Genomic DNA, 23,198 nt, shown 5'->3' on the forward strand with positions numbered 1-23,198 from the left:
AGAAAAATGAGGGTTAATAGTTTAGCAAATAACAAAAAGGAATTTCTGCAAATATCGACATAGAGCTCAATTCTTCACTGGCATATGGTCTCTCTCTATTCTTTTTAGTTTAAGCACTGTGTTAACCCAACAGATGTCATTTCTATTCAGAGAAATAAAAAGTGCTGAATGTTAGTCAATCAACAATTGTTATTAAACACAGACAACTATTCAAGTGAGTCTAAATTTGTCAGATGCCTGGAGATTTTCGAATATGCAAATTGGAATATTAGGCAAATGCAAAAAAAAAAATTAAACATATGATGTGTGTCTTTAAGAGGGCCCTTTTCATTGGGTAAATCTAATCAATTCTGCAGCTTCATCCATTCTACCTTCTGTCCTCGTTTCATGGGCTGAGGGGCTGACATGCTCTTGTTTGAAACAGGAGAAGATGGGGGCTGCGTGCTGGTCTCTCTTTCCTTTCCTTCAGGTGGTTCTAAATCCTCTATATCATGTTGCTGCTTCTTTTTCTTCATTTCCCTAAAAGAAAAATAATCATTGGGATATGCCCTCCTACAGGGTTCTGTGGTATGAAACGACAATGATCTTACATTAACATAGCACCTGTCTTCCCAAAGGATACATCTCTACAAGTTCAGTCAATAGACCAATTAAGAACAAGAACACGGGAAAATAAGTCACATCTATAATAAAAAATTCAAAATTTAAACATAGAAGCCAATGATAAAGTGATTCAGCACCACATGAGAAACTGCTGACTTGCCACTACTGGTCCCGGAAGATATACACTGGGATACAAGGCTACTTCTGGGTCTGTGTTCCCAGAGGAGACCAAGGTAGGAACTCGCCAAGCTCAAAGCTCTTGGTTTCCCCTCCCCCCGGACCATGGAACTGCAGGCAGCCCTGCTGCTTCAGCCAGCGTCTTTCATTTTTATCAAAATAAGTAATGTTTTGTCCAAAAAAACCACAGAACTCTTCTTTCTGAGGGGAGGCCCATCTTTCCCCAGAGAACAGAATCCACTAAGCAGTGAGCACCTCCTGGCACACTGGAAAGCTGGCACCTGTAGCTCCAGCCCCAGAGCCGGTGCCTATACAAGGAGTCGCATATTAACTTCTGAAGAGCCACAGGCTGGCCACCCCTGACCTAAAGGTTCCTGGTTCAAGCCTTGGCTTTGACCAGTGTAACCAGAGTGAAAGGGAGGATGCCTAGAAGAAGACATGGTCAGATTAGCTGATGCCAACGTGGGTCAGGCAGCCACCTAGCTGGAAACTGGGAAGCTCTTTAAGCAACCACATCCAGAAAGGAAATTGGTGCCCCTTTGGCTCCAACTCCTATGTTCCACCTCAAGGGCTGGCAAGAGAGGCTGCTGGGCTTAGAACTGAGTTTGGATTCAGTTCCTGCCTTGTTCGCACACAGAAGCATGGGACCATTACCACAGCATCTTTGGGGGAAATAGTATTCTGTGGCATAGAAACCTCAACTAGATCACAAGCCCTTACAAATACATTTCCACAGTGCATAAGCTATCTTTTATATTCTGAACCAGACCTTTGAAATTACCCAGTATCCCATCAAAAAAATCCAATTCTTCCAGCTAATAAAAACCAGCTCCTTTGTGTTCACAGTGTCTGTTATATCCATATCGTTAATTTCAAGTGGCAAGAAACACACTGCAAGTGACTTCCTCAGAAAAGGTTAACTCCTCCTTAAGAAATGAGGACTTTCATACATGGAGATATTTAGATCTTTCCTTCCCTAAAATGAAGACATTCTTACCTTCTCTCCTTGGCTGACAAGTGTCTTCGCCCATGTGACTTACTGTCACTCTAAAAATGTGAAATAAAGTTATATTTCATTATTTCCTCTCATAAAAATCACACGCTGTGCTACTTGTTTGAAGATCTTATCAGGGAGCTTACCAGGTTAGATGCTTCCTCTTTTGTAACCATTTTCTGGTGGGATCTGTGAAGACTGAAAGGTGCAGCATGTCGTTAGAGAAATAACAGTCTGATAACACAGTCCTGACAGAGGAACTGCTGCCACAACTGGGACAAACTAATTCAGACTTATCTATTGGGCATCACGTCCAGGAAAGATCATTTCCTTTTCTGAACAGGTAAGTGGCGTCGGCACTATGTTGCAGCCGGGGGATTATAAACAAGTGTGCTTTTGCACACCACCCCAATGTACCCTCTATAATGGGTAATGAAGTCTCTTGGTTTAGTGACCAGACACATTTAACCTAGCATTAAATCCAAATCTCTTGAGTTTGGATTTTCAAAGGAGCCTAAGGAAACTGAGTGCCTCTGAAAGCTTCACTGAAAGCCCCAGCTTTGATAAATGAAATAAGTGCCAGAGAAACTGTGAAGCAGGCTCTCAGAGATCTTCCCCAGTTAGGTCTTTGGGTACGTCTATACTTACTTCCTGGTCCGGATGTAAGCGATCGATCTTCTGGGATCGATTTATCGCGTCTTGTCTAGACGCGATAAATCGATCCCGAATCGATCCCGGAAGTGCTCGCCGTCGACGCCGGTACTCCAGCTCAGCGAGAGGAGTACGCGGCATCGACGGGGGAGCCTGCCTGCAGCGTCTGGACCCGCGGTAAGTTCGGACTAAGGTACTTCGAATTCAGCTACGTTATTAACGTAGCTGAATTTGCGTACCTTAGTCCGAAGTGGGGGGGTAGTGTGGACCAGGCCTTTATTGCACATACTCAAATCCCCCACACACAAAGCATTGTTTTTACAGCTGTAATACCTATTAAATAAACCCCAACTGAATGAATTGGAAACTGAAGTCCGATTTCTTGGGAGGACGGGTTGCAGTTTTCCCCGACTCACTCCTAAGTGCCTCAATGTCTAGGGTGAGAGCAGTTCATTCTTATGCCCATTCATTTCTTGCCCGTGAAGCTGCTAAGTAGTGAGGACAGGGGGTAAGTGGTAGGAAGATTAGTCACTGGCACGAATTGGAGATCACCATCTCATTTCAGGTGGCAATAATTTTCAGTCACTACCATCTTGAATAAGAACAGAAGTGATCTTAGGCTTCCCATTTCCTAGGTCCTGGTAGACCACTTGAATGGAAGAAGGTTGGTCTCCCCGAGGAGGAAAAATTGTAAAATGCCCTGTGCTTGAAGCGCCCCTAGCAGCCAATATATCTTGATTTTTTATAGAGTACCACATGGCATTCTCATAAGCAAACTAGGGAAATGTGGTCTAGATGAAGTTACTATAAGGTGGGTGCACAACTGGTTGAAAGACCGTACTCAGAGAGCAGTGATCAATGGTTTACTGTCAAACTGGGCGGGTGTATCTAGTGGGGTCCCGCAGAGGTCAGTCTTGGGTCTGGTACTATTCACTATCTTCATTAATGACTTGAATAACGAGTGAGAGTATGCTTATTACATTTGCAGATGATGCTAAGCTGGGAGGGGTTGCAAGCACTTTAGAGGACAGGATTAGAATTCAAAATGACCTCAGCAAATTGAAGAATTGGGCTGAATTCAACAAGATGAAATTCAATAAAGATAAGTGAAGTACTCTGCACTTAGGAAGGAAAAATCAAATACACAACTACAAAATGGGGAATAACTAGTTAGGCGGTAGTGCTGCTGAAACGGATCTGGGGGCTATTGTAGATCACAAATTGAATGAGAGTCCACAATGTGATGCAGTTGCGAAAATGGCTAATTTCATTCTGGGGGTGTATTAACAGGAGTGTTGTATGTAAGACACAGGAAGTAACTGTCCCACTCCACTCGGCACTAGTGAGGCCTCAGCTGGAGTACTGTGTCCAATGCTGAGCCCCACGGTTTAGGGAAGATGTGGACAAATTGGAGAGACTCTAGAGGAGAGCAACAAAAACAATACAAGGTTTAGAAAACTTGACCTATGAGGAAAGGTTAAAAAAACCTGGGCATGTTTAGTCTTGAGAAAATAAGATTGAGGAGGGACCTGGTAAGTCTTCAAGTATGTTAAGGGCTGTTATAAAGAGGACTGTGATCAGTTGTTCTCCATGTTCACTGAAGATAGGAGAAGTAGTAATGGGCTTAATCTGCAACAAGGGAGATTTAGGTTAAATAGTAGGAAAAACTTTCTAACTCTAAGGGTAGTTAAGCTCTGGAACAGGCTTCCAAGGGAGGTCACGGAATTCCCATTGTTGAGATTTTTAAGAACCAGTTGGACACACACCTGTCAGAGATGGTCTAGGTTTACTTGGGTCCCGCCTCAGGGAAGGGGGCTGGACTTGATGACTTCAAGGTTCCATCCAGCCCTACATTTCTATGTTTCTATAATAGCATTGGCAATGGCCAGAATACCACATATGCCCCAGCCAGAGAATGCATTAGTGCAGTGATTGCTACAGTCAGGAGAAGGGGGAACAGGATAACCCAAAATGAAGAACTGTGTACCTGTGTAGAGAAGACCGTCTAGGAAGGGTGGGGCAGCACTACCAAACATGTATACATTTGTTTTACTTGTTATTCAGGCAGCCTGCACCTTTGAACACTAGGATTAGTCTCATGTACTCACTGCAATCCCTCTTATCACATAGTTTTAAAGCACTGACATTCTTAGAATGGCTCATATTGCTGACAAATGTGGAGGCTCTTTTGGTTACCTTTGTGGCTGAAGATGTGACAGGTCGATTGCAGTGTCTGGATAATTTATCTCCTCCTCCTTCACTTCACTCATCAGCTCCTGACCTTCAGCCTCTTCTTCAGATTCTATATCATCATCTTCAGAGGTTTCCTCTTGTGCTGGTGGCTTGTTTATTCCATCCTTGTCTGCGTGAGCAACATCCTCCTCGAGGTTACTGTCAGCCCTGACTTCAATACCATCAGGCATTTCTTGAGGCAGTGCCTTCTCATCATCAGTGCTGCTATCATCTCCTTCTGGTGCTTCTTCTAAATGAGTTAGGGGAAAAGACATTTCAATGTAAAGACACTTGACTAACACATTATTAATTCAGGGAGCTGAATGCACATCCCAATGTATTTTTAAGAGTTCCCAGTGTGCCCACAGTAAAATATATTAAACCCTGCATAATACCTAGTAGCTCCACTTCTTCTGACACCAGTTCATTGGTACTACTGGTCACAGACTCCATATCCTCATCCTGCATTTTGACCTTTCGTTCGTCTCTGTGTCTCCAAACACAAGATTCTTCCACCTAAATGACAGAAACAGCTCCTTTTTATTGAGCAAAAGGATTTCCAAGGAAACTGGCTTATACCAAACCCAATGAGAAACTGTAGTGAATGATCACCCTACTGATTCTTAGGAGCCCAACACCAATATTCATCATGGGCTCCATTCACCTACTGTTAAAGTCAATGGAAAGAATCTCACTGATTTCTGTGAGGACTGGATCTGGCCAAGAAATTGAAAACGACTATATTAATGCAAGCTCTTGTGTGGAAACCATTTGGCAAATCTTAGTGTCCCTTGTTTGTCTTGACATCATCTTCCTGTTTTTTCAGCATGCCCTTCAATCTCATTCCTCTCCAGAAACAACTTCTTCCTGTCCCTTGAACTCATCTACACATTCCTGAAACTGCCTTTCCTGGTGATTAATACCAGACCTTTACTACCCTTTACATACAGTAACTGACTTGCCTACTTCAATTTCTTTTCCTTATTTTTAGGTAAAGACTCCTAAGTTTTTGAGCTCCTTTACCAGGGGAGAGGCAAAGGGGGGAAAAAGTGTCAATTATCAAAACCTAATTTTGAAAGCATGTCCCTAAAAGATGAAGGCTAGTGGGAGCCCACTGTAGCTAGTCACACACCCATCCGACTGCACACAAAAAGGGAGCTTCAAGAACTCCTGCTGACACTTTAAACACGTTATTAAAAAAAATATCTGGAGGCACGGTGCTCACAGGGTTGGTTTGTTCTAAATAAATAATTAAAACAACAGGAATCCCCCTCCAAGGGGAAAAATATTGAAAGAGTGGCAGCTTCTTTGGTAAGCTTAGCCCATTGTACCCAGCTGGTTTCTTCAGTTGGCTGTTTCTGAGCTGCATGCCCACCCTCATGAATGAGATTAAAGGTTTCTCTTCCATTCAGAGCAAACAGAATGATAGTGACCTACTGGAAGGGAAGGTGCTTATGGGAATTGAGGATTGTTGTGAACGATTACAGTTTTATGTTTATGTAAGAAAAAAGAAGACAAATGTAACCAATGAATGGGACAGTACCTTAAATAAGAAGCTAAACCCCATCATAAGATATGAAGGTGGAAGAAAGTTTTTTTTCCCTGGGGGGGAAAAAAGGAAAACATAAGGTGGTTTAAATATATAAACATTTTTTGCCAACTTCTTGCAGTGATCCTTGTCACTGTAGAAGATACAGATTTTCCAGACAATTGTGGTTTACTCTTCAAGTTCTCACCTCTTATCATGAAGCTTCCTGTAGTCAGATATTCTCCAGTTGGTGCTGTTTTAGACACCTAAGAAAAGTACCACATATCATATACTTAATAAAGTACCGTAGAAAACTGTGCCTCACTATGTAATAACAGTAATAAAAATGAGCATTTAAGATATCTGCGTTTCTGATTTCTAAGGACAGCTTTGTAACTTCACAAAGTGAAGAGTATTATAGGGAGGATTGCTGAGGCACAACCTCCCATCACCTGAAGCCTTTAAATCATCACTGGATGTCTTTCTAGTCTGTCTGCTCTAGTTCAACCATAAGTTACTGGGCTCAATGTCGAAATCGCTGGATAACATTTTATAGACTGTGTTATGCAGGGGGATCAGATCTGAGCATAATAGTCGCCTATGGCCTTAAAAATCTATGAATCGGAGGGCTTGTTTTCACTACCGGGGTAAGTCGACCTAAGATACGCTACTCCAGCTACGTGACTAACATAGCTGGAGTTGATGTAGCTTAGCTTAGGTTGACTTACCCCGGTGTCTTCACTGCACTGTGTTGACGGGAGACACTCTCCGCTCGATTTACCTTAATCTTCTTGAGGAGCTGGAGTACAGGGATCAACCAGAGAGCGCTCTGCCATCAATTTAGCAGGTCTTCACTAGACCTGCTAAATCGACACCCGTAGCAGTGTTGTTCTCCCCAGTAGTGAAGACAAGCCCTCAGTTTCTCCCCAGAGCTGACTTAAGTGGGCTCTGCAATAGAAGACTCCCATTCCACTGCTCCCAGAGCAATACTGGTGCTCTGCTTGCAGGAGGTTCCTTTGAGACCAGCCTTCTTTGCCAGAGGGAAAGTCCTTAATCTGTCTTGAGATTAAAGGTTCAAAGCAAAGCAGAAAGAAATTGTTTTCCCGGTAGGGAAGCAATGAGAGATTCCAACAACTTTTTGGGAACCAGTCTTTCACTGTTAGGGCCCAAGACAGCAACCAAAACCACACACAGATACTTAAGTAGAGATACAACAAATATCTACATAAGCTAGCCTCAGTTACAATACAGTGCCATGAAGAAAGAACATACTGGAAAGGGTAAACCACAGCAAGCTTGGTGAAATTATGTCAAGTGACTGACTCTAGAAAACAGATCAGCTTTTCATGTTGCCTGCCCATTCTAATGTTCTAGGTGTTTTACAACAAAAACAAACCAACCCTTCTTTAATATGTGAGTTAAAGTTCTAACAGAAAATTAAAAACTGATTACACTTTTTAAAAATCATTCCCAAACAATATGACCTTGTGCTGGGGTGTACCACACCCTTTGAGGAAACCTGCTGGAGGCCTTGCAGTCCTACCACACCCCGCTCCAGAAAAGGCACAAAGGTAGGTCCTCCAGGCCTGCGCTGAAAGGCTGCAGGGGAGCAGCCAATCAGACCCTAGCAAGCTCAGTTAAAAAGAGCAGCAGGGCTACCTGAGCAAGTCAGTTCCTGACTGGGACTGAAAGGGATAAGACAGACTCTCCGGGCAAGGAGGCCTGGGCGAGACCCTGCGCAAACAAGGAACAAGAAAGTAGAACCCAAGGGCTATAACCTAAGGTAATGAGTGAAGGTGATGAGACCGAGTGGGAAGCCATCCAGGAATAGCAGCAGCAACCAAGTAGAGGAAACAGTATGTGGCTGCTGTCTTTAGGGTCCCTGGGTTGGGACCTGGAATAGTGGGTGGGCCCGGGTTCCCCCACCGGCCATAGGAGAAATGGCTTAAGCCTCAAGGAGGGGATAAGACTCTGCATTAAAAGCCCAAGAAAGGGGCTGGGAGTTTAAACAGGATCAGGGATGGGGCTGAAGACCCTGAAGAGGGCCAACCGTTCTTTCAACTTTGTTACCCCCAGAAGGGGACTGAAGTTAAGGAGTAAATTGGCTGGAGAGCCGGGATGCTAGAGAACTGCTGATGACAAAGTCTCCAGGGAGAATGCCTGGGCAGGGACAGACTGAAAGCTAGCCCAGAAGGGGCTGAGAACTGAGCCCAAAGGCGGGGCCACAGATACCAACATGGGCACAGTGATAGTCCGTGTTGGAACTTTGTCACCCGGAAGAGATTCTCTCATGCATTTAGACTATGGCTATGTCTACACTACAGCTTATGTTGGCATAACTTATATCTCCCAGGGGGGTGAATAAATCACCCGCCTGAGAGAGACAAGTTACGCCAACATAAGCGCTGGCGTGGACAGCACTATATCAGCAGAAGAGCTTCTCCCACGACATAGCTACTGCCACTCGTGGAAGCTGAAGTAGTTAAGACGACAGGAGAACGCTCTCCTGTTGGCTTAGAGCAGCTACACCAGTGCAGCTGCACCACGATAAACTCTGTAGGTGGCCATGCCCTATGTGTGACTTAGCCAGAGGGCTGAGCCACTGAAGACCCACCTGATGAGGGCAACAGCCGACGGGCACCGTGAGCTGAGAGTGTGCAGGTTTGCACCCAGCCCACCGGAGGCGCTCACAAGAGAGGAGTGCAGCGCATCGCAGACCTTTAACCTCTTTTTAAAAGATGCCGAACCCACAGCATTTCTTGGGTCATGGGCCCATTATACCAAAGATTCACAATCCAAGGCCACTGTGGTAGAGCCAGGGAGAACTTGTAAGGACCATCACATATTATACACAATTGTGTTTCTTTTAGTCTTTAATTTAATCTGTGGTGACATTTACATCTACAGTTCCGCACTCATTCTTTCAGAGATTAACTTCTCAAAACTAACAAGCAAGATCTCATTACCTGGTGATGATAGACCCACCAAGCACTAGTGATGATACGAGCATCCCAGGCAGCGCTGTAACATAATGCCATGGTGCCTGCCTCAGTCAGGGTACGGGGAGGGATCGGCTCACCTGTAATAGCAACACCACAACATTTGGGTTATCTGAGCACACGTTTAAAAAGTAACCAGACATTGTAAAAAAGGATCTCAGAGTGGGGATCTACAGAGGCAGTTCCTGAAAGCAATTTTCCTGCACAAAAAAGTACTGTGCTATTATGGCTTTATCACTGGGTTGCACATTAATAAGGAATGAATTCAGACTAAAACCTGTCAACCCAAAATCTGAAGTGAAATGGAGAGTGGACAAAGATGTAGCAGTACATTTTTACTAAAGTCAGTTTTATTTCAAATTGTTTGTTTTTAATAGATTATAAATCAGCGTCAACCACAGATGAATTACCTGTAGGATTCTTGATTACACAGCTAGTTGCACCATGTAGGTCAGCGTGCACATATATATCTCCTAGAACAGGAGAGAGAAGATTGGGACATGTCATTGAGCACACTTAGTTGCTGCACCGATCATTAAGAGAGGGTTCCAAGCTTTAATTAGAAACTGATTTACTTGGATCACTGCCAAAACATTCACATATTCAGGGAAAGTAATTATGTCTACTTGTCAATTATACCCCATACTAGTCATTATTTATTCTGACATCAATATCATGGTGAACTAAGACCTCTGGTATGCTAATATACTGCAGTACTTCTGAATTCTGTATTGTGCTGTAGACCAGGGGTTCTCAACTTTTTTCTTTCTGAGGGCCCCCTCGCAACATCCTATAAAAACTCCACAGCCCATGTGTGCCACAACAACTGTTTTTCTGCATATAAATGGCAGGACCCAGTGTTAGGGGGTATCAAGTAGGGCAACTGCCTGGGGCCCCACGTCACAGGGGGCCCTATGAAACAAAGTTGCTCAGGCTTCAGCACGCAGTGGCTGGTCTCAGGGCCCCAGGCAGCTGGTCTCAGGGCCCCAGGCTTCAAGCCCATGAAGTGGGGCTTCAGCTTTCTGCCCTGGGCCCCAACAAGTCTAATGCCAACCCTGCTTGGCAGCCCCCCAAAATCCACTCGCAGCCCCCCAAAGGGTCCGGGACCCTTAGTTGAGAAGCACTGCTGTAGGAAAATACTAGCTATAACTTATGTCCATGACTTATGCTCCTCCATGTGGAACGATGTACAACTGCAAAAGGTAAAGTCTGTTAGTTTGCTTTTTAACTCAGTTCAGGCAATTTCAAAACTATTGGGTGAAGAAGCTGCATTCCATATCACACCTCACACATGGACATAATTATAAAGCTCCAAAGAACTTCACAGTCTGAAATTCCAGACAATGTAGAAAAATGAGAATGCATACAAGCAAGCTGAATTTTATACACAAGCTAATAAAGATCTAACAGTGTTCCACAGTTTTGGATGTACAATACAAGCATTTATAACAATCAGCAAAGCAAACAAAAACTATGCTGACATGCTTGATTTAATCTTACTAACCTGATTTCAAATATCGCTTCACAATCATTTCATTCTGCTGTTGATCTCTTCCAGCTATAATGAGGTAATTTTCAGAGCTAATAAACCACAGGAACTTCTCAAACCTGTCAAATTACATCAAACCACGCTGTATAAAATAACTGGAACTGTTTGCCTATTACAGAAGGTATGTTTTTGCCAGGGTCTCAGTACTTTAATGTATTATAGGTGGAAAGACAGGTATTCTCAAAGATATTTCATTTTGTTGACCAGCTACAGTTTCATACATATGTATATGGCATAAATTCAAGGTATTGTACAAATGTAATTGTGCTGTCAATCATATTCTTTAAAAGGACACATCAAGCAAATTACAGTCTTTTTTTTTTTTTAACTGTAATTGCTACTTTTAAAACAGCTGTTTATAAAAAGGGAGAAAGTATTTCTTTTATTTTCCATGTTTACTCTGTGAGCACTTGATATAACTTTGTCTACAGTCAGTCTCCCCAGTTGTTTGTGTGGATCTTTTATATAGCAGAGAAGAGAAAATGTTTAAAATTTTAGGAAAACACGGCCTCAATCCCACAAGAGGATCCACACAGGCAAATCCGCATACCCATGCAGAGCAGTCTTGAAGGGGCCCACCTGTGTGGATCTACCGGCAGGACTGGGGCTTATAACTAAAACCACAACAACTGACAAGGGACGTAGGGGTGGGTGTAGTACCAAAACACTACTTTTAATTCTTTTTAGAAAAAAACAACAACAATTAGATTTCATGTCAACAACGTCCTTTTAAGCTTGCACAGAATCACACTGTGAGGGTAACTATCTAAAGTTTACTTGCCAATAAACTTTTCTTGCTTTCTGAATGGTGGTAACTGTTTGAACTTCTTTCAATGTTTGCTTTGTCTTCTTTTCTGCTGATTTGAATGCCTGTTTAGGAAATATGGACATTCCCAATTCTACAAATGCAGTAATCATACAAGCAATAACCAAACAATAAGACAATATGAAGAAAAATACTCCCAAAACGTAGTTTGAGACAGTACAGCCACTCATTTGGCACATATTCAATCAAAATTAGAGGCACGTCATTAAATGCAGTCTTAAAATCTTCATAATTTTGAAAAGGCATGTCTCCATTATCCTGTCATGTAGTTTCTCTAAAATGTGTGCTCTGAAAACAACATCAGCTACCTGATCATAATGGTTCCTGTTAATGCTGCCTCAGCTACTGGTCTGTCAGCATTTCCATTATAAACGCTTTTAAGTAGTTCAAAGTAAATGATTCAAGGTTGTGACTTGTCAGCCCTACATGTAGGTTAAATTGTTTTGGCGAGCTTGATGGGAGGAGGCTGAAACATTAAATCAGCATAACTGTATTATTTTTAACACAAAAAGGTACATTTGAAAGTTCGGTTTTAGGCTGTAGCAATAAAACAACATCTTTGCTTTTAACTAAATTCAAAACAAACCATAAATACCTTCTCTGCAGCTTCTACTGTCTTCTGTGTTTTTTTGGCAGCATGTCTCTTATGATCATAATATCTGTGAAACACAAATCCATTTACATCTCAGATCCCAGCATATTAATTCATTGTTATAGTTCTTTCTTCCCACAGTACTTCATGCCAGCAGTAAATACTCCATTCTGATAATGAAAATGTTTTGTTTGGCTTAGCTTTTTTGCTTATTGCTTGTCACTGTTCATCTGAAAATTGTATCAGTTGAAATTAAGTTACTAATTTATTATCCTCACTCGAAATGTAGAGCCCTGCCTTTATATTTGCTTTGCAGAGAAAATAGCCATTATGTCCTGTGTTTGTTTCTATGCTTGATGTAATTAACATTAAATTAAAATGGTTGTCAGAGACTGGTTAACACAGAAATGGCAAGACAGCATTCTGGGGCAGAGGAATGGACAGTCTATAACTAAGGTAAGGCCACACACGCTAAATATTTCTGTAGGAAAAAGACTAATTTTTTTGATAGTAGCAGAGTCTACTGAAATTAAGCTGATAAGGAGCAGACTACTAAAAAACACACACATTTTAAATCTTACTTTTTAGCATTGGCATATGCAGACAAACTGAGATCAACATCAACCAACAATGGCTTGTTTTTCTGAGGTTTCTTCAGCTGTTCATTCTTATGCTTTTTCTTCTTCCCCTTTGGTTCTTCAATTTCTTTCCAATGATCAGCTTCGTCATCTTCCTCCTCCTCCTCCTCTGATAATACATACGGGTTTCTACCAAAATATAAAAGTATATTGATCGTCTTTAAAAGTACTCCAGACTTTTTATTGTAAAAGTTAGCAAGATGCATTCCTCCTTCCATTAATTTTGTAAATAATATTACAAAAGATACACATTCTTTTTTTCAATCTGAAGAAGGCTCTATGGGTATGAATAAAGATAAATGTGTAATTATAACAGTTTTGATTATGCACTTTCAGACAGAAGGAGGAGGAGGAGGAGGAGAACAAAGATAGGACATTTTACCCTTCATCTTTGTGCAAAATGAAGAGTAGATTGTGGCTCATTATGTTTAATCAAAGCAAATGCAAGATAGGTAATGGTCTGAGATTTTGTGAAATATCTGATCCATTATTATGAAGCTATTCTGAGCATGTATTACTTTGAGTTGCCTTTGCTACTCATCAACAGAGTGAACTCTGCCTTCTATTGTGATGTTTGGCATGTGTAGCCTTAAGGAGGTAGACGCGCATACAGCATTATAATGTTTTCTCTGCATCACACAGCAAAGTATACTATTGTTTCCATTATCATCTGTAGATTCAACTATCTTTAGATGATGTGTATGATTAGCTGTGACCTTAATTCATATTGTGAAATAAACTGAAATAACAGAGAGACTGACAGATTCCAAGGCCAGAAGGGACCATTGTGATCATCTAGTCCAGTGGTACCCAAACTTTTCCTCTTGCACCACCCCTAACCAGTAATGGAATGTGTGCAAGCCCCCCGTGGGCCAGGGCCAGGAGCGGAATCGTGGCCAAGCTAGGGGCCAGGGCTGAGGAGTGGAGCTGTGGCTGGGAGCCAAGAGTAGGGACCGGAGGTGGAAAGGGGTCTGAACCACGGGAGCAGGAGTGTGGCCGGAGCTGAGTGGTCTGGGTGGTGCTCCCTCCTCACCGCCCCACAGGGGGTGGCCCAAGCCCCACTGCGCCCCTCTCCCCACGGACGTTCCTTCACACACCCCACAGTTTGGGGACCACTGATCTAGTCTGACCTCCTGCATAACATAGACCATAGAATTTCCTCAAAATAACACAGGAAGCAAATTGTGACAGTGAGCAGAAGCAAGATTATTTCAGCCCCACATTCTGCTCAGAAGCTGGAATATATATCTGGAAACCCATATATTCACTTTTTGCTTATCAGTACAGTTCTCATATCCTTCTTTTCCATACTGACTTAAGATATTTTCCACTATCAGTTTTTTACTCTCTACTAGGCTTCCTGATAGGGGTTCTCTATATATCAGCTCAAACGAAGATCTCTTATATTTGGTTTTAGGATCATGGGATTTCCAGTACATTTACACAGTTAAATATATTTCTAGTTTGCGTCTGATACCTGCAGGACACTTTTGTTTTGTACCTCATTTAGTTTTTTTATTTTTAAGTGTCCTCAAGGGCAAGGCACTGATCCAATATCAAGCTTCTTGTGATGATTTTCCTGCAGGGAGCAGAATCATCTAAATCACAGCTCATACCAGTTTGAATTTTGAACTCTAACTTGTTTACTGGGCCATCTTGTCCAGCCAGCCTGTAGCATGCTAAACTTCCAGCTAGATTCCCCTTTTTTGGCATCAAGGAATGTCAAGATTCTCTAAGTTACTGATTTTTTAAATGCATTTGTTTTGCATAATATGCTTGGTGTTGCCTGTTGCATCAAACCAAATGAGAGGCATGTTTCCCGGAATTGCCTAGGATGTGCAGGTAAAAGTGCTTTTGCTCACTACTGCCCTTTCCTCTTAGACATTTCCCACCACTTTCTAAATATGATCAGTTAGCTCTTGCTTTATATGCTTGAAGAGTTTCTTTCAGTTACTGAACTAAAGGAAAACCAAGAAAGGTGCATATTGAATCAGTGCCTCTCTGTCTGTTCACAAAGCCCTCACACTCACGCTTTAATGCTGCTATAACCCAGCACCATGAGTACATTTGACATCTATTAACTGACAAAATAATGTAAACTCAAATGAAGATGCTCTTTTAGACTCATAGACTCATAGACTTTAAGGTCAGAAGGGACCAATATGGTCATCTAGTCTGACCTCCCGCATGATGCAGGCCACAAAAGCTGACCCACCCACAACAGAATCTTCCAGCCTGCGACCCCTGCCCTATGCTGCGGAGGAAGGCGAAAAACCTCCAGGGCCTCTGCCAATCTACCCTGGAGGAAAATTCCTTCCCGACCCCAAATATGGCGATCAGCAGAACCCCGAGCATACAGGCAAGATTCTACAGCCGGACCTAGTTAACTTTTCCTAGTTAACTTGCTAGTTGTGGGATTAGTCCCTCTTAATGTCTTGTTCATCTACAACATACTTACTTTAGTAGCATTGTGATATGATTTGTCTGAAGCTTTAATTCTTTGATTGCACTCGCAACAGGGTCTCCCTGAGCCTGAGCTTCTTTTACAATTGCTCCAATTTCAGTCCAGTCTATCTGGTTGGCTAACGCACTGCGAACCACCTGGATAGCTCGGTCAACTATGTCCAGGTTCATTTCTACGAGTTCTCCTTTTACCTTATCAATTTCCTTCAGGAAAGAAAAAGCTTTCTTACAATTCAGACTAAAAACCAATTCAATTTTATAAAAATGATGATTAAAGAAACAAATCCATACAATTAATACAGCTGCACTAAAATTAAACACCACATTGTTCAAAAGGCGACCTCTTGCAAGGGCGTGCAAAGCATTGACAAGAAGCAGTGTATCACTACTACAGTTCACACTTCACCAAAACGGGAGAGAAGCTAGGGGGAACTTGTTAGTGAAAAAATACTCCAATTTGTTATCTCAAGTGAACACTAAGGAACACAACTTATGGTGGAGGTGATACTGCATGGAATATTAAAAATATTTTGTCTTTAAAACTTGTCTTATGAAAACACATAGTTCTACCTGAGCTTGATGAAGAGATTCTAGTCTATGCTCATGATCTTTACGAACGTTTTCCAGCTTCTTCAGTGCTTGTTTTTCCTTTCAACAGCCAAAGAGAAGAAAGGAAAAATATTATTAAAGGTAATGTTTAAAATCAAATGTACACAAATTAAGAAGGAAGGTACTGTACATCTGGGGTCAGGCTTGAGTTATGAGAGATTACAAGTATCAGTTACAAGGTTCACAAGATACATACATAGTACAAAACCAGCATAGACCCAGATTGGAGTGTGGGAGTTTTTAAAGCGTCAATGAATAAGTGATCTTGGGTATGCCACCCATAGAATGTATTTAGAGTCCAAGTCAGTATTGGTGTAGCGAATAGGTACATGGGTGGGGTGCGTCCCTTGGTTCGTCAGGGGAGGAAGTGGGTTATTTCCCTGACCAGCGGTCTTGGTTACTTGTCCTAGTACTGACGGTGTCCCATGGTGTGCTCCGTGTACATGTCTCTGGACCATCTAATGGTGTCGGACACCATGAGCTGTCTCATGAGCCAGGTGTAGCACCGATTAACTCCACATATTACAAATTTTACAGTGTTAGATATTCAACACCCAACTGCGTCCTATTACAGTACGGAGAAGAAAGAAGCGGAAACGGGATTCTGTTGAGCACTGTCATTCTGTTGAGCCACTGTAGCGAAAGCCACTTCAGGGATATTTGGACAGGCACTCCCTTGTTGATTAGCTATTCAACGCTGTGTGCGCACAGTTTAAGAGGAATCCACGGAAGCATTGTAACACTAATGATAGTAGCAGTCATAGTGATCGTAATTTCCCAACAAGAACTGCCCTGGTGCACACAGCTTCAGACCTGCCCCTACAAGCCAACCCATTATCTTTAATTGAACAAGACAGCACCCACCTGCCAAACTATAAAGAGTAAGGGCCCCTAAATCAGGCAAATGAAACTATAAAGGAGTTAGATCAGCTGTTCTGCTTGTGAATGAGACTGTACCTGTTGCAAAGCTTTCAAATCAATCTTCTGACCTTCTAGCTTGGAGTAAAATTCATCCACTGCCTTCAAGAGAAAAAGTCAGTTTAAAGAATCTCAAAAGATGCAGTAACCTAGATCAGGAAAGAGTAAGCAGACAGGGGGAGGTCCTGTTCCTAAGAGGAGACTGCAGAGATTGCATACAGGAGTTTGATCCTAAAATAGGTTTCAACAACTTCCCCAGCTCTACCTAGTCCAGGGCCAGTTCAGCAAGGTACTTAAGCACAGGCATAGTTTTAACCATGGGACTGAACTGGAGCCAAATTCTATATTAGCAAATGATGTAGTGAAGGAAGGAACACATTCCTTAATGTAAGCATGTATCTACTGTGAAACTACTGTACGTACAGCCGTCTCTGCAATGAGTCATCATAATAATCAACTGGTTAATAAGAACAGAATCTCCAAACCAAGCATATGAAGTTCAATACAGTTCTTTGTGGTTGGTTTCAATAGGCAGAAACTGCTTATAATAAAGTTTCTGAGTTTATTTATGCTATGGAAATCACCAGCGCTGTGAGGTAGGTGGTACAAACATGATGGGGAGGCATGGCAGGAGAGTGCAAAGTGGGGAATCTAGCAATCAGATTTAGTATAAAATAATCATCTATAGGTTATGTTAACCTTAGTTAACCAAGCACCAGAAAGGGCAAAGATTTCATTTTTAGTGAAAATCCATGTCAAACATTCACCATGTTTATATTTTTGCTATTATCCTCAGCTATAAACCAACTGTCTATAAACACCTATATAACCACCAGCAAAATATGTTTAAACAAGTGAAGACAGAGAGTAGCTAGTTTCTGAACACAAACATGTCTTTCGCCAATGCCACATGCTATATTTCAGCTACTGGACATTTGAGAGACAAGATGGGTGAGGAAATATCTTTTATTGGACCAACTTCTATTGGTGAGAGACTCAAACTTGGTCCAATAAAGATATTTCCTCATCCACCTAGTCTCTCGAATGTCCTGGGACCAATACAGTTACAACACCACAGTTACTGGACATGACAGACAAATTGGGAACATAAATGGGTCAACTGTAGTCAACAAGAAGTATTTTATTTAGCCTATATCTTTGTATGATATTTTCTGATTTTACACACCAAACTAACTAGTCATAAAGCATTAAAAGGTAATAGTTTCAGCATCATATTTTCTTTCATGTTTTTAGTATCAGTCATTTAAACTACTTAATACAGTATAAGCAAAACCACTGTACCTTATCAAATGATTCGAATTCCATGTACGGACACTTTAAATGTTGAGAAAACAAGAAAGGATGAAATTCCTCATATCTGTAAAATATACATTTGATAGTATTACTTGAGTGCTTAATATAAATTAGTTTTCTAGTAAGAAAGGGAGTTAATACTTCAAATATTTACGTGAGGATTTCTTCTGCGGGTTTATCTGGCTCCAGGCTTGGCTTTTTCTCACGTTTCTGGATGATATAACCCTTAAAAAAAAAAAAAAAAAACCATAAGACACCACATTCATACTCATTTCTTTCCAGGAATCTTAAATGTTATTTTTCCTTTCTTGCCCAGGGAGGAACAATTTAACACCTTGCAAACATCTGACACTAAATCCGTTGGTAAGAACTTTTTTTGTAGAGACTTTATGGTGCTAACTGACTTTGCAGGTAAAATTTTGGCCACTCATTTTTATTCCAAAATATTCCAAATGAAAGCTGAACTTCTATAACGAACCCAAGTCTACAATGCATCACACAAACTTTGTACCTTACATTTTAAACAACCCTTGTTTGTTTGGGATGCAATAATGGGCAAGTCAGAATCAGAATGAATTGCACCATAAACTGAGCAATCCTTTCCTCCTTGAAGTTAGAGAAGAACTTGTTATAAGGCAGCAGACTCAGAACATAGAAGAGAGAGGAGTGGATGGGCTGTAGCACAATTTTTCCACTGGAAATGAAAATGATCAGAAACACTGACACAGGACCACAGAGGATATTCAATGGTTATTATTGCAATAAATAAATACGTTTGAAAATTAGGACTACATTCCCAGGGTTAAAGAATTAACTCTATTACCTACTTGTAATTGGCAGTCTTTCTACTCAGGCCTTATTTCTGAGGCCTGGTCTACACTACGAGTTTAGGTCGACTTTAGCAGCGTTAAATCGAATGAAGCCTGGACACGTTCACACGACGAAGCCCTTTCTTTCGACTTAAAGGGCCCTTTAAACCGGTTTCTTTACTCCACCTCCAACGAGGGGATTAGCGATAAAATCGGCCTTGGCGGGTCGGAATTGGGGTAGTGTGGACGGAATTCGACGTTATTGGCCTCCGGGAGCTATCCCACAGTGCTTCATTGTGACCGCTCTGGACAGCACTCTCAACTCAGATGCACTGACCAGGTAGACAGGAAAAGCCCCGCGAACGTTTGAATTTCATTTCCTGTTTGCTCAGCGTGGAGAACACAGGTGACCACGCAGAGCTCATCAGCACAGGTAACCGTGATGGAGTCCCAGGATCGCAAAAGAGCTCCATCATGGACCGAACGGGAGGTACGGGATCTGCTCGCCATATGGGGAGATGAATCAGTGCTAGCTGAACTCCGTAGCAGTAAACGAAATGGCAAAATATTAGAAAAGGTCTCCAAGGCCATGAAGGACAGAGGCCATAACAGGGACGCACAGCAGTGCCGCGTGAAAATTAAGGAGCTAAGGCAAGCCTACCACAAAGCCAGAGAAGCAAACGGAAGGTCCGGGGCAGAGCCGCAAACATGCCGCTTCTACGGAAGTCAAATCCTAGTGAGGCAAATAGAAAGGAGCACAAACACTGCCAACTTAAGTGCAAGAGTGTAATAAGAAAAGCCAAAGAGGAGTTTGAAGAACGGCTAGCCAAAAACTCCAAAGGTAATAACAAAATGTTTTTTAAGTACATCAGAAGCAGGAAGCCTGCTAAACAACCAGTGGGGCCCCTTGACGATGAAAATACAAAAGGAGCGCTTAAAGATGATAAAGTCATTGCGGAGAAACTAAATGGATTCTTTGCTTCAGTCTTCACGGCTGAGGATGTTAGGGAGATTCCCAAACCTGAGCTGGCTTTTGTAGGTGACAAATCTGAGGAACTGTCACAGATTGAAGTATCACTAGAGGAGGTTTTGGAATTAATTGATAAACTCAACATTAACAAGTCACCGGGACCAGATGGCATTCACCCAAGAGTTCTGAAAGAACTCAAATGTGAAGTTGCGGAACTATTAACTAAGGTTTGTAACCTGTCCTTTAAATCGGCTTCGGTACCCAATGACTGGAAGTTAGCTAATGTAACGCCAATATTTAAAAAGGGCTCTAGGGGTGATCCCGGCAATTACAGACCGGTAAGTCTAACGTCGATACCGGGCAAATTAGTTGAAACAATAGTAAAGAACAAAATTGTCAGACACATAGAAAAACATAAACTCTTGAGCAATAGTCAACATGGTTTCTGTAAAGGGAAATCGTGTCTTACTAATCTATTAGAGTTCTTTGAAGGGGTCAACAAACATGTGGACAAGGGGGATCCGGTGGACATAGTGTACTTAGATTTCCAGAAAGCCTTTGACAAGGTCCCTCACCAAAGGCTCTTACGTAAATTAAGCTGTCATGGGATAAAAGGGAAGGTCCTTTCATGGATTGAGAACTGGTTAAAGGACAGGGAACAAAGGGTAGGAATTAATGGTAAATTCTCAGAATGGAGAGGGGTAACTAGTGGTGTTCCCCAAGGGTCAGTCCTAGGACCTATCCTATTCAATTTATTCATAAATGATCTGGAGAAAGGGGTAAACAGTGAGGTGGCAAAGTTTGCAGATGATACTAAACTACTCAAGATAGTTAAGACCAAAGCAGATTGTGAAGAACTTCAAAAAGATCTCACAAAACTAAGTGATTGGGCAACAAAATGGCAAATGAAATTTAATGTGGATAAATGTAAAGTAATGCACATTGGAAAAAATAACCCCAACTATACATACAACATGATGGGGGCTAATTTAGCTACAACGAGTCAGGAAAAAGATCTTGGCGTCATCGTGGATAGTTCTCTAAAGATGTCCACGCAGTGTGCAGAGGCGGTCAAAAAAGCAAACAGGATGTTAGGAATCATTAAAAAGGGGATAGAGAATAAGACTGAGAATATATTATTGCCCTTATATAAATCCATGGTTCGCCCACATCTCGAATACTGTGTACAGATGTGGTCTCCTCACCTCAAAAAAGATATTCTAGCACTAGAAAAGGTTCAGAAAAGAGCAACTAAAATGATTAAGGGTTTAGAGAGGGTCCCATATGAGGAAAGATTAAAGAGGCTAGGACTCTTCAGTTTGGAAAAGAGAAGACTAAGGGGGGACATGATAGAGGTATATAAAATCATGAGTGATGTTGAGAAAGTGGATAAGGAAAAGTTATTTACTTATTCCCATAATACAAGAACTAGGGGTCACCAAATGAAATTAATAGGCAGCAGGTTTAAAACAAATAAAAGGAAGTTCTTCTTCACGCAGCGCACAGTCAACTTGTGGAACTCCTTACCTGAGGAGGTTGTGAAGGCTAGGACTATAACAATGTTTAAAAGGGGACTGGATAAATTCATGGTGGCTAAGTCCATAAATGGCTATTAGCCAGGATGGGTAAGAATGGTGTCCCTAGCCTCTGTTCGTCAGAGGATGGAGATGGATGGCAGGAGAGAGATCACTTGATCATTGCCTGTTAGGTTCACTCCCTCTGGGGCACCTGGCATTGGCCACTGTCGGTAGACAGATACTGGGCTAGATGGACCTTTGGTCTGACCTAGTACGGCCTTTCTTATGTTCTTAGGTCTTTTTTAACCACCTCTCCCTTCTCCTCCACCAGCTGCAAATGTTTCTCCTTCACAGAGGCTAGTGAAGATTAGAAAGAGAAAACGGAGGACGCGGGACGATATGTTCACGGAACTCCAGATGTCCTCCCACGCTGACAGAGCACAGCAGAATGCGTGGAGGCAGTCAATGTCAGACTACAGAAAAGCACAGTATGAACGAGAGGAGGGGTGGCGGGCTGAATCGCGGGATGAACAGAGCAAGTGGCGGGCTGAAGAGGATAGGTGGCGTCAGCTTGCAGACAGAAGGCAAGAGTCGATGCTCCGGCTGCTGGAGCATCAAACTGATATGCTCCAGCGTATGGTTGAGCTGCAGGAAAGGCAGCAGGAGCAGATACCGCCGCTACAGCCCCTGTGTAACCAACAGCCCTCCTCCCCAAGTTCCATAGCCTCCTCACCCAGACGCCCAAGAACACGGTGGGGGGGCCTCCGGCCACCCAGTCACTCCACCCCAGATGATTGCCCGAGCATCAGAAGGCTGGCCTTCAATAAGAGTTAAAGTTTTAAACTGCAGTGTGTCCTTTTCCTTCCCTCCTCCCCCACCCATCCCGGGCTACCTTGGCAATTATCCCCCTAGTTGTGTGATGAATTAATAAAGAATGCATGAATGTGAAGTAACAATGACTTTATTGCCTCTGCAAGCGGTGCTCGAAGGGGGGAGGGGAGGGTGGGGTGTTTGGTGTACAGGGAAGTAGAGTGAACCGGGGGGGGGGGGGGGGCGGAGGGTTCATCAAGGAGAAACAAACAGAAGTTTCACACCGTAGCCTGGCCAGTCACAAAACTCGTTTTCAAAGCTTCTCTGATGCGCACCGCGCCCTGCTGTGCTCCTCTAACCGCCCTGGTGTCTGGCTGCGCGTAATCAGCGGCCAGGCGATTTGCCTCAACCTCCCACCCCGCCATAAATGTCTCCCCCTTACTCTCACAGATATTGTGGAGCACACAGCAAGCAGCAATAACAATGGGGATATTCTTTTCGCTGAGGTCTGAGCGAGTCAGTAAGCTGCGCCAGCGCGCTTTTAAACGTACAAATGCACATTCCACCACCATTCGGCACTTGCTCAGCCTGTAGTTGAACAGGTCCTGACTCCTGTCCAGGCTGCCTGTGTACGGCTTCATGAGCCATGGCATTAAGGGGTAGGCTGGGTCCCCAAGGATCACGATAGGCATGTCAACATCCCCAACGGTTATTTTCTGGTCCGGGAAGAAAGTCCCTTCCTCCAGCTTTCGAAACAGAGCAGAGTGCCTGAAGACGCGAGCATCATGTACCTTTCCCGGCCATCCCACGCTGATGTTGGTGAAACGTCCCTTGTGATCCACCAGGGCTTGCAGCAGCATTGAAAAGTACCCCTTGCGGTTTATGTACTCGGTGGCTTGGTGCTCCGGTGACAAGATAGGGATATGGGTTCCGTCTATGGCCCCACCACAGTTTGGGAATCCCATTGCAGCAAAGCCATCCACTATGGCTTGCACGTTT

The 23,198-nt window shown here is 42.7% G+C and overlaps 1 protein-coding gene across 1 annotated transcript in view; it reads right to left on the bottom strand.

Moving 5' to 3' along the window:
• NEMF (nuclear export mediator factor) overlaps window positions 1–23,198 on the bottom strand; it is a 37,628-nt gene that overhangs the window by 4,677 nt on the left and 9,753 nt on the right. The window contains exons 9-26 of the mRNA XM_065402698.1: window positions 18,248–18,318; window positions 18,082–18,157; window positions 16,819–16,881; window positions 15,823–15,900; window positions 15,248–15,456; window positions 12,733–12,918; window positions 12,155–12,218; window positions 11,515–11,603; window positions 10,689–10,792; window positions 9,595–9,657; window positions 9,152–9,264; window positions 6,394–6,451; window positions 6,201–6,259; window positions 5,053–5,173; window positions 4,622–4,907; window positions 1,921–1,972; window positions 1,778–1,827; window positions 372–519 (exon numbers count right to left, since the gene is read on the bottom strand). Coding sequence (XP_065258770.1) covers window positions 372–519; window positions 1,778–1,827; window positions 1,921–1,972; window positions 4,622–4,907; window positions 5,053–5,173; window positions 6,201–6,259; window positions 6,394–6,451; window positions 9,152–9,264; window positions 9,595–9,657; window positions 10,689–10,792; window positions 11,515–11,603; window positions 12,155–12,218; window positions 12,733–12,918; window positions 15,248–15,456; window positions 15,823–15,900; window positions 16,819–16,881; window positions 18,082–18,157; window positions 18,248–18,318 — 1,890 coding nt within the window. The remainder of the gene's footprint in view (window positions 1–371; window positions 520–1,777; window positions 1,828–1,920; window positions 1,973–4,621; window positions 4,908–5,052; window positions 5,174–6,200; window positions 6,260–6,393; window positions 6,452–9,151; window positions 9,265–9,594; window positions 9,658–10,688; window positions 10,793–11,514; window positions 11,604–12,154; window positions 12,219–12,732; window positions 12,919–15,247; window positions 15,457–15,822; window positions 15,901–16,818; window positions 16,882–18,081; window positions 18,158–18,247; window positions 18,319–23,198) is intronic.

This window comes from Emys orbicularis, chromosome 4 (assembly GCF_028017835.1).
Source record: "Emys orbicularis isolate rEmyOrb1 chromosome 4, rEmyOrb1.hap1, whole genome shotgun sequence".
In the NCBI taxonomy this organism is placed as follows: Eukaryota; Metazoa; Chordata; order Testudines; family Emydidae; genus Emys; species Emys orbicularis.